The sequence below is a fragment of the Limulus polyphemus genome, unplaced genomic scaffold (assembly GCF_000517525.1).
Source record: "Limulus polyphemus unplaced genomic scaffold, Limulus_polyphemus-2.1.2 Scaffold443, whole genome shotgun sequence".
Taxonomy (NCBI): domain Eukaryota; kingdom Metazoa; phylum Arthropoda; class Merostomata; order Xiphosura; family Limulidae; genus Limulus; species Limulus polyphemus.
The window spans coordinates 143734-156361 of record NW_013666053.1 but is presented as its reverse complement, the minus strand read 5'-3'; the positions used below and the strand labels follow the sequence as shown (position 1 = coordinate 156361).

At 33.4% G+C, this 12628-nt stretch overlaps 1 protein-coding gene across 1 annotated transcript in view; it reads right to left on the bottom strand.

Moving 5' to 3' along the window:
• LOC106458315 (latrophilin Cirl-like) overlaps nucleotides 1-12628 on the bottom strand; it is a 134764-nt gene that overhangs the window by 34713 nt on the left and 87423 nt on the right. The window contains exons 3-7 of the mRNA XM_022384495.1: nucleotides 7175-7213; nucleotides 6498-6690; nucleotides 6157-6263; nucleotides 4404-4757; nucleotides 2611-2757 (exon numbers count right to left, since the gene is read on the bottom strand). Of these exons, the coding sequence (XP_022240203.1) occupies nucleotides 2611-2757; nucleotides 4404-4757; nucleotides 6157-6263; nucleotides 6498-6690; nucleotides 7175-7213 (840 nt within the window). The remainder of the gene's footprint in view (nucleotides 1-2610; nucleotides 2758-4403; nucleotides 4758-6156; nucleotides 6264-6497; nucleotides 6691-7174; nucleotides 7214-12628) is intronic.

Here is a 12628-nt window from a genome sequence, read left to right as displayed (position 1 = left end):
ATCTTTTATGAATAATCTGGTAAATATTTATATATATCGTAACTGACTTCCGTTAGAAAAATTTTATCACTTTGTTTCTATGACACTTTATTTGAGGGAACCGTATATTCCCAACAAAGATGCGTTAGTGTGAAATCAGACATACCAACCATTTCTCTATTAGCCATAAAATCATAATTAAACATCAGATAGATTTACCAATATATATACATATATATTCATTTGCAAAGAGTTGAAAACCTATATTATTAACCAGTCAGACACTATGAATAAAAATATTGTATTAATTGTAAAAGTTGGATTAACGATGCGCTGAATACTACTTCAAAAATATCCTACTACGTAAGACTGAGACTTGAGTATGTTATACAGCGAATTTAGAGCCTCAATACGTCATTATATAAGTCGCCACGTCCTGACATGATCTATCTAACGACCGTGCAGTGCAGTTATCATTGAACACGTCATGCCCAAAGTACACTACTCCTCTAGGCACGCTTTCCATAATCCATCTAGTGCAGGGGTCAGCGGTTTTCCAACACCTGTTTCAACAGTTCGGTCGGATAGAAATCCATAGTCGACTTGACCAGTATACTTTCGTATTGTATAGTAGGTATTTCCGTTTTATTCTCCAGCTGCTTGAGTTATGTGACGATTAAATAAATCTGGCGTGCAAGAAATGAGTCTGTACGTGACTTGTGTCAATTTTTTTAAATAAGATATTTTTTCATTATGTTGCGTACTGTTCCATGAAATACGTGAACGGCTTTTGCTATTGACCTTTGTGTTCTTGGATTCTCACCTGAAACCGCACTTTGCTTACCAAGGCAAGAGTAAGACTTGTTGCAGGTCTCTTTCTTGATGGTTCTAGTCACCATATTAATCCGTATTCCCTTGTTTTCCAATGTAACTAGCTACAAGGGGTATACATCCCTGTCTTAGAAACTCTAAATTCCGATCTGAACACATCTTTATGAGCCGAATATATAAATATTTTGCGTCGGAAACAGTTTTTACTTACTTTTCTCCAAAACTATCAATTTTCGATGATATTACATTACTTAAGAAACACTAAACAATATCAAAATGTAGTTTTAATACGTTCCATCCTACTGTGACCTTATATTGGCTGTAGTTATCACGTGACTTGCTAATATGTATATTCAAAATCGTTTTAATATACTTCAATCTGACTGTGAATAAAGTGACTTTTGAATCAAACTGAGCAGTATTGTGACACTGGATATTTCCCTCATTATATGCTAAAGTAAATGTGAACGTTGTGATCAAGAAGTACCGAATCTTATACTGAAGTACATTTTATTGTGAACTGTATATTACAGAGGCTAACAACTGTCTTGTTGATCTAGAAGTAATTAATTATTAATAACATTTTGCACATGCTTTAGACTTTTTTTTAACTTGGATTTACTTGACATACACAAATTAATTTCAACAGTTTTATTATGTCAAGCTTATGACCGACTTTGTGTATTCCTATGAGTGTATTCCTATTTGATTACAGTAAATATGAGGACAACAGCCTTTCCTAAACATTTGATATCTAATCAAAGTAATACTTCAAGGCAGAATGTGTGCAGAATTGTTAACATTTTCAAAAATAAGGTTGTTGTTTTTTTAATTTGCAAGACGTGTATAGATTTATGAAATCTATGGAAGTTTTCGTGTTCAAACAGAGAATGATGTGTTACAGAATATCTGATTGGATTTTACTGAATAAAACTTCTTTTACGTGACATGATGAAAATCCGTCGTGAATTTTGCGGTTCTTCGGAGTGTTTTGTGATCAAAGGCTCATAGAAAATAACTTCTACAATAATTTATGTTGACAATTTTTCTTAAATTGTTTAGAGCATGTTGAAGGGAAGCGGAGTGATCTCTTCCAGGAATATCACATCAGACATGTTCCTTAAAGATTATTGAACAAAGTCTGTGAATCCAGCTTTACCGACAGTGTTACCAAATATACGTGTTTGTTTGTTTGTAATTAAGCACACAGCTACACAATGAGCTATCTGTGCTCTGCCCACCACGGGTATAGAAACCCGGTTTCTAGCATTGTAAATCCGCAGACATACCGCTGTGCCACTTGGGGGCAGATAAGTGTAACATAAATAAAATGACATAATGTCTTTCCATAGTAAAAAAAATATCGGTATATTCGTTGTTTGTTTGTTGTAATTCGCGCAAAGCTACTCGAAGGCTATCTGCACTAGTCGTCCCTAATTTTGAAGTGAGAGACTAGAGGGAAACCAGCTATTGTCAACACCACCCACCCTCAACTCTTGAGCTACTTTAGTCTGACCGAATAGTGGTATATGACCGTCACCCTTATAACACATCCACGGCTCAAAAGTGCAGAGCACGATCTTTTATTTATTTATTTATTTTGGTAATGGGCGCAAACTATGGAACCTCAGCTCTACAGTCCGCCACACTAACAATAGAGTAGAACTCGGTTCATAACGGTGTAGGAATAGAATATATAGCTAGTTTTCGTTAATGAAAGAAACGTATATTTTTTGTAGTACTTACTGAAAAATACACGTTCATCAATTTATGAGCCATAATTACTTGGAGTTGACTTACCTGTTGCCCCGCCTGGACAATTTTGAATAGTTATCTCTCCTGCAGTAGTCCAGTTCCAACTCAAGTTATGAGAAGTAACCGGTGAACACATTCTGCTGGGGTCTTTATATTTCACTTGTGGAACTGTTGTGGACAACGGTATTGGGGCTGATTTTAAAATCAAACATTATATTAGTTAGAGAAACACATTAAAATTGTATTTTAATACATTCAGTATTAAGATTGTCAATGCATTATTGTACAAATGTTATGCCCTAATCAGTGATATAGAGCTAAATTTAGAAGTGAGAGATCGCGAAGATAAAATAACGCAAGATGTTAAGTATGTGATATATAGAGAATAACGTAGTGACGTTAAACGTTCCAGTTAACGAAATAATAAGACTTTTTAGGTCTAACAAGGGTTATTAAGATCATATCTGATGGAAGATATCTTTTCTTTTGTTCTTTAGTTATTATAGATTTTGAATCAGAGGTGCTTAAAAACAGCATTTAAGATTTATGTTTGGATGTTATACATCAAATTCAGATGAGTTCGGTATTTTATAAAAGGCCACCGCTATAATGGTTTGTGGCAGACGAAAGGTAGATCTGAAGTGTTATGTTTCGAAATCCGCAAAGAGAGAAAGAAATAATTAACAATTAATATTTTAATCATTATTTTTGAGCCTAGAAAAAAAAATGAACAAAACAGTTTAACGCTTACAAAATACCTATTCGTTTACGTTATCTCAATATAACACTTTCAGCTGAACTTAGATTAAAAATTACAATATACTGATTTTCAAAACAAGAGTAATTATGTAGATTAATCTGCAAATCCACATACTTGTTACAATAAAAATATTTTGTTATTTAGGATCTTATACACATATACTATTTTTAAGTCAATGAATTACGAATATATATTTATCACCTTGGCTTGATTTACTTTTTCATATAAATACAGGCGAGAAATTATTTATATATATTTCACGAGGAAAGGTAGTATTTTATAATGTTTGTGATCGTAAAAATTTTAGTGCTTCCCAAGCTTTGAACCTTTCAAAGTAGTCACTACTGGCTCAAATGCATCCAAAGTAGGTGGCTATAGGTCTTAGGTTTCTTGTTCGAAAAAACTCGACTACAAAATACTCTTATATTTAATTTCTTATATTTATTATGAAATATATTTGTTTGTTAAGCACAAAATTACACAATGGACTATCTGCACTTTGCCCACCGAGGGTACGATACCTGATTTATAGTCATATAAGTCCCCAAACTTACCGCTGAGCTAAGAGGATGGCACGAACTATCATTTAAACAGTCATTTAAATTAAACATTATTACTCTTGGTTTGGGTATAGCACGACGACACTGTATCAGTCGCCATAGTTACAATCTTGAATCTGTCATAGAACATTTTAAACAATAAAATTTCAAAGCAGATAAACTCGTGAGAGAAATAAAACTAGGACTGATTCAACAAGCCCCTCCACTAGAACCTGAACTGGGAATTATTATTATGATATGATTTACAAAAGTGCAAAAGGTTTCGGTCTAAGATTATCAGAAAATCAAATTATAAAATACTTAAAGCGTCTGATATTTAGTTATTATTTATTGTTTTTGTAATAAGTATAGGTATGTATAGTATAGTACATGTATTTGCTTGATTCATTTTACGATTAAAACCATAATATCAAATACATAAATTTTGCGTTTGAAAGCCTTGCAAAATAGAATAGCAACATAATACATATTACAGATAAAATAGCTATTTATTTTATTGTATTGTTCAATTTTCATACCGTGAATTAAAACGTTTTCATTTTCTTTCCCCTTTTTCTCATTTTCTATCGAGGGAATTGGCGTTTTGAGGGTGGTGGCGGTCGCTGAAGAAAGCTTTGTGACCTCGGTTGTCGACACTGTTGTTACAGCATTTGATGTTGATGAGCTTATTGAAGTACCTAACCCACCTGCACCGCTTCCTTCCAATTCAGAACCATAGTTAAATTTACTAGGGTGAAGAGTGCCATTATTTAACCAAGGTCCGATTACAGGTTTACCAGCAGAATTAGTGAAATTGAAGGTGTGAAAAAATGGTGCATCTATTACAGGGTGAGCTGTATCCGTTGGGTTATTTGCACCAATACGTGAATTGGCTGAAACAAATAATAAAAAAATATACATTAATTAGTTAACAAGCGCCTTCTGTGTTTTCGTAAGCTTACTAAAGTAATATATATATCACAATATGTGCATTCTATGTAAGATACAAAATATGCAGTATTATTATCATTATAAGTAGCGCTTATTTATGTTCGTGTCATGTGTTAAGGCACTGTAATAATTTTTTTGTGTGTTTTTGTACAAATTACACAACTTTTATGAAAAATACGCATGTTGTTTTTGATAATTAATGTGAACTCGAACTTCAAACAAATAGTACGAGTTACATTAGAAATACGTTTGTTAATTCGTTGATTTGTGCATAAAGCTACTCGAGGGCTATCAGCGCCAACAGTCCCTAATTTTGAAATGATAGACTAGAAAGAAGACACCTAGTCAACACCAACTACCGCCATTTCTTTGGCTACATTTTCACCAACAAATAATGGAATTTACCATCACATTATAACGCCCTTAAGGTTGAAAGAACAAAGATGTTTACTGACGGTTTGTTTGTAATTAGGCACAAGGTACACAATTGGCTATCTCTGCTCTGCCCACCACGGGTATCGAAACCAGGATTCTAGCGTTTTAAGTCCGCAGGCATACCACTGTGCCACTGGGGGGCGTTCAGTGACGGAATTCGATGCCGCGGTCCGCAAATTGCCCTAACTACTAGGCCGAACAATTTAAGTAATCACCAGTGATTATAAAGAAAATAACATATACATCTCGAAAAATGCAGTAAAACTTCTTAACAAGCAGGAAAAAAAGTTTTTTTCAAAGAATTTATTTTTATTTTATCATAAACAACGAAATATAAAAAAAAAGCAAAAAATGCGGTGGAAATTAAACATATATTTTTTTATTCAAAATCAAATAGCTTGACGTTCTTCTTCACTCTAGCTTACTGGTGTGTAAATAATATTGCATTGGAAAAGGTGACATAATTCCATGAGATATTTTAACAAAATGAAAATTTTAACATCAGTGATCTAAAAACATCTATATGAGCTATGCAGAATTTTCAAAAATGAAAATAACATATTATTATTCAAATTTTAAATAAGGGTAATACTTTCGTGAATAATTTGGCCATACTTTTAAAGATAATAGAAAATAAACTATTTTTTATGTTACATAGAAAAATAAAAAACGGTATGGGAAGAAAGGTTTCTTTTATTACATTCTGAAGTATTTTGTTTATGTAAATGTATTCATAATTTGCTTCCATACACGCAGATTGGTCCCAATTTCTGATATACTCATATTCTTAATTTCATAATTTACACACCTTATCTTTAACATTGGGCGTTCATCTAACAAGATTACTGTGGAAATAATCTAAATTTTTTCCAAAGTTTAGTTTCCTTAATATGTGTATCTACTCACGAGAAATGCAATGGTATTGGACTTCCAAGTATTTCAGTGTTCCAGGGCAGGGATCACCAAAGCTGTCGCTCGAGACGAACACGCTACACGTGGATTTACCGCTACACCTGTGAAAAACGTGAAAACAGAAATATGTGTATAAATATATGCGTATGTGTGTGCCCATACACACACCGTTATGTATACATAATAAATTTTGTTCTATTTATGCTACTCACACTCAATTCTCAGACGTACATATCAATATAATAATCAACTTAGTGCATGCATTATAAACACTGTTTCAAACTACAGAGAAGTGTATCATTGATAAATATAGATAAAGTAAGTGATTGTCTTACTTGTCCTGCATAATAAGAAAAGACCTGTCCGACATACAAATCACGCTCCAGTCCGTATTACCCTTATCATTACAGATGCTGATGCTAAATCTTCCGTAGTTTGCTCGAACAAGACGAATATGGTTCTCGTTGTTACATGAAATTTTAAGTTCCCTCCCTTCACAGGCGTAGGTACTCGTGTAGTGGAACCGCTCTGAAAGTAAACATTAAAAAATATTGATTGTGAGCTTATAAATGTGACTCTAAACCGTCGAATTGAATAATTAAATTTTGTTGTTGTTTCGTGCTAACGACAACAACTCATCGCCATTTTGATAAATCATTTTTTCATTTAAGCTCATATTACTAATGCCATAAAGAATATTTTTAAAGTTATCCTGTAGGTTAAGTGTATTATACATATACATAAATATTAATGGATATTCACATTATGGATGGTACTGTCATTATTTTCAGGTACTTCTTCGTTGTTAAAGGAAATCTTTGTTATAAAATTGGACTAGTGTAATTTGTTTGTGTTTTGTTATCTTGTACACATAGTATTACTGTGAAATCCTAACGCAGCTTAATATGTACATACCGAATTTAGTTTTTATTTTTGCTAGTTGATAATGCTAAAACTAAAGTTTTATTCAAACTCAAAATATTAGTAAACAACCAAAACAAAATCAAATTACCTATAAGAGGGGGCCTGATAGAAAAATTCGGCATGGAAACTGAAATAAATAAATGATACAGCAAGCTAAGCAAAATTGATTTAAAAACTCAAATAATGGATAATTAAACATAAAATAAATATTGGTTGATAAAACATGTACAATTTTTTGATAAAAGCATGTGTAGGCAACATCTCTATCGTGGATAATACATTAATAAAACATACGATTTAAGAAGTGTTGATACCTCTGTGTTTTATGTTGACTAAAACTTATAAGTGTTTCATTTACATCAGCTTAGTAACTGTGTGATATAAAAAAAGAACAGAAAATTGAAAGATTTAAAAGGATGGAGCACATGCACCCAGAGTGATATCCCAAAATATATCTATACTATTAAACCTCAAATGAGTCTTTTTACAGTAACCATCGCACATTTCATAACAAAATGTCGTCATTCATTGCTATAGCCTTTCTTTATTTATGCGTTGATGGTGAGGGGTGGGGGCGTGAATTGTGCCTGTTACCATTTGTTTCGCTTAATTAAATGCAATTCTGTGGCTTTCTATGGATTTATATAATACAATTTTCTTCAATGATGAAAATAGGTGTAGTGATTGAAAACTGGTTACTAATTAAAATTTTTCAATGACAACTAGGGACCATTCATATTCTTTTTTAAACGCATAAATATTCTAAGCATTTTAAAGTATGAAGCATTTACTTTAATAACAACCAGAGGGCGCTAAAAGTATATGCTATTGAACTCTTGGGAGACTGTATATATATATATATATACAAGTAACAAAAATTATTTTTAGAGTTGGTCATGGGTTAAAAACTTTTAACTTTATCTGTTAACCATAAAAGAGTCTGTAGTGAACTCTGTTCTCACTGAACAACAATTTAATTTTTATGTGTAGGATCAGCATTGTTATTTGGTCAGGACATTTCAATATATATTTTTACAGTGATGTTATGTAACCATTTATTGTTATATTTTTTTTGCACTAAGTTAGTCACACTTGCATTTTCTCCAGTTGTGTTAGTGAAAGGTTTATCACCCTTCCACGCATTTGTATATCATTACATTGAAGATCTATTTGCTTGTTTGTACACATTATCTGTTGCTTTATCGATGCTGAACCCTTTTAGAAATTGAATGTAGGTTCTTTGCTGCATAACGATTTTTGAGTTATTTTTGACACAATGCCCGAGATTAGCGTATTGTCGTTGCGGTTTATTTTATTGAAATAAAGTGCATTGCAACAATAATTTCCTGGAAAACGTAAATGAAAAGCTCAAGTATGTTTTGAGAGAGTTAAGTATAATACATGAGGCTTATGTTTTCTTATCTTTTCCTTGAAAACGTGGATAGATTCGTACTCAGGGTGTAAATCGCTAAATTTGGCGAAAATCGATTAAAGCCACAGGTGTGTACTTTTCCAAACTATTTGGTACATCTTACACCAGGGAAGTTCTGTGGAAATATCAAATAAACAAATAAAACTGATTTGCTGATGCCATAACAAAAATAGAGAATTAAACAGTGATGGTAAACATAAAGATGACTTTTCCTCGTCCTTTATTATCAGACGTTGTGGTTTTTATTCTGCAAATATCCTATTTCTAAAGACTATCTACTATGCTCTTGTATAATAGAACAAGTAAAAAAAATTTCGTTTTCCAAACCAATATCATTTATCTATATGTTTGTGTTTTGAAATTATTTTTTAGCTAATAAGATTCCTTTGCTTACTTGTTCTAAAGCACAAAGGTACACAATGGGCTATGTGCCCACCACGGGTATGAGAAAACCGGTTTTTAGCGTTATAAACCTACAGACATACCGTTGAGCCACTGGAAGGCAGGTACAAAGAACTGAAAAGAGGTTTTAGACTTTTCTGTTGTTTCTATGAAGAGAATAACGAAATGTTTTACGTGGCATAATATTTAGTTTCTCTTAATTGTAATATTAGATAATTTCGTACAATTACAGAGGAGAAATAAAATATACTCTATAGGTCTCTTCATGATTTTAATCACTCTGAAATAAATAGGCTAAATAACTATAAAGTAAAGCTGTCAAATCTTGTCCTTGATTCTTCAGTCAACACCATTCCAAAAATATGATATTTCATTTTTCAATTAACTAGTCGTTCTGTTCCTTCTGTAGTTAACCTCCGTAGTTGGTGTTTGTTTGTTTTGTAATTAAGCACAAAGCTACACAATGGGCTATTTGTGCTCTGCCCACCACGGGTATCGAAACCCGGATTCTAGCGTTGTAAGTCCGCAGACATACCGCTGTGCCACTGGGGGGCCCGTAGTTGGTGTATTTTAGTATCATAATTCATTTTCTATAGTGAAACGAATAACAACGACATTACATTATGGTACATCTATTTATGGAGAAGGAGAATTACGTGGAAAAGAATGGGTGTCGATGGATGAACTTAAGTTTCTGACTGACCAAAAACACACACACACACTTGTCTATAATAAAATTGTTTAATTTGTGTGCTAGCCAGTTTATACGCTCATCTGCCTTTCTCAACTTTATAAATCGGAAAACATTAGAGAGCAAAGATACATTTTATTCTAGCTCATTTCTGTAGTTATTGATTTCAATATCATTGCTAAGCAAAAATGGAAAAACACCTGAAGATTATCCATGTAGCTTTTTCAGCTGTATCCACTCTTGCAGGAATCTGCCCTCTGTATTTAGTATTTTCTTGACTGTAGCAGGATGCACTGAATAGGTCCATATTGTATAGAAAGAAGTAATGAATAGGATGGGTGAAATGGATGGCCGTTCATCAGTTCCTTCTAATGGAACACCATTGTCATATCCACCGAGGGAAATGGAGAACGTTATAACAGTGAAAGGCAGCTAATGCCCTTCCACCCAGCCGATGGTGATGGAGACAATAGAGTCTGGTATGACAGGATTATAGCTTTCTAGGAACCAAGAAAGTATCCTGGATACCGAACGTGCTGAAACAGACCAACTCGTTTCGGGGTTATAATGCACGCCTTAGGCTGCGGGCGTGAAGGCCCGCCTGTCGCTGTTTATTTCGCTAAGTCCGCGGGGCGTCCGTCCATACCCGTTCATTCGTTCTTATCATTTCCATATCTTCTACTGTGAGGGTGTCTAATCATTAAATGTTTGGAGACGCCAACAGCTAGAAGACCAGGCAAGATTCAGGAGACTAATTTAACTGTTTGGGTGGGACTTTATGGCAAGTTTTAATCCCGATCTAAAACAGCCGTGCGATAATGGAAGTAGTTTGGTGTGAGGAGGCGAGAAAGGAGGAAACTTGGGTTGGCATCAAGTAACATCAGTCAGATGAGTCTGGTCCCTCGTGGTTTAAACCACATGTCACTGACAACAGCAGGAATGGAAACAACACGAGCATGTACAGACCTCTGCCTGATAGATGGACAATCGATCCCAGTGGACTTCTATATCAGCTATTACTATGATGGTTCAAGAAATAATCGGCCCAGTCTGGCAGAACTAACAATCAATCTTTTATGAACATGGAAAAGTGTCCGAAGCTGTTGCTAAAGGCTGTATCTTATACTACTTCATCTACTATATATATATATATATATATGTAAAAAAACAAACAAAAAAAAAACAATTGGGCATAATTCAGTGAAATACCAGTTTCTATTCATACTTTTATCCATTTATAGATTTAGAACAAACAAAATGTTTCTTTCTTTTAAGCGAAAGTTATTTAATAATACGCAGTCTGAAGGTTTTGGACATATTTAATTTCATTTAACGACTACCCGAAATAAACGTTTTTATTCGCTGAAATTTTAGTTATTATTTTTTTCAGAAATTACTATCTGTTTCAACTATTAAACCAGAGAGGGAGTTCGTTTCCTGAAAAAAAAATTGCTACAAAGAAAAAGAAACCAAAAAACGGAATGTCGAACATTTTTCTTTTTAGTTAGTAGTCGTTTTTCTCAATTCACACATCTTACACTAGTATTTTCTTTTATTCCACGTTTGAGTTAAATCATTTCTCGTTTTACTAATACAAATTTAATTACTGGGATCTTATAGCGCTTTGCATGATGGTAAATGGAGAACCCATCTAAAGTTTAAGTACATTTAGATATTCATAAGCTTTCATGATTTTTTTATTATTTTTCTTTACCCAAGAGCTTGTTTGTTTGTTTATAATTAAGCACAAAGCTACACAATGGACTATCTGTGCTCTGTCCACCACGGGTATCGAAAACCGGATTCTAGCGATGTAATACCCAAGAGCAGTGCTCTCTTTAAAGGAAAGTTTAGAATAAAGATAACTCGTTAAATATGATAAACTGTGGCTCTTAATTCTGAATATAGTACGTTATTGTGTTTAATTACTTTATTTTTCATGGTACATGTGAAATGAATATTAATTATAAGATACACCAGTGGAGCCTTGAAAAAAGTAGGATAAAAACACACGTTGAAAGAATTTATTTTGAAATTATGAGTTGCATCCGTTTGGAAAATTATTTGGTAATAAGACTCGACACGAGTTTGTTAAAAGCAAACAATTTCGCATACATCGGATATATTGTGTATGTGGATGAGCGTTCTTGTGTTTAATAATTATACAGTCTTGGTTTGTTTTAAGATTTCTCTAGTTATATATATATATGAAAATATGAGAAAATAAGATATTTGTTCTTGTTTTTTACAGCAAGTTATACATGTTAATTGAGGCGAGGGCAAGGAGCTCTGTTTATTTGTCCATAAAATATAAATATGCTTATATATCGGTCAGATAAAGCTTGGTCAGCATGTTTGTTACTTGCTAATGTTTTAGCAAAGAAAGCTTTGTATTAGAAATATCAAATATAAAGCCACCGACATATTTAATGGATATATTTCAACACGTGCCACACGAGCTAGTCCGACATCTTGATATGGATCCAAAAAAATGAATCATTCCAGAAAGGTTTTGATTGTTTTGATTAGACAAAAAGAAGAAGACGTTCGGTACTATTTTCGAGATCTAGATCGCTGGACCAGACTCGTGACCTGACCTCTGATCATGACAGCCAACATGGAGAAGTTAACTTATAAATGTAAAGTAAAACGATGTAGCAATGAAACATACTTGAAATGCTCTAGATGTGTTTGTGAATGTGATGGTTTAAATGTAGCGATTAAGGTAAACCGTGGATCCAGGTAGGATGAAGGAAGAACTTATTCAAATATATCCTAATCGACTTGACATATCAGCTGAATCGGAGAAAAAAAAACTGGCACAATAGTATCGTTTATCTTCAAAAAGAGGGATTGGAATTATATATAATAAATCACTAGTTTCAATATTTTGTGAAACTAACGGCACAGTAAAACCCAACGATGCAGTGTTGAAGTTGAAGCAGATGCAAGATGCATTACAAGATGATGTTCCTAGCGACTGTCAAATTAATAATGCCATTTCTGCAATGACGAGT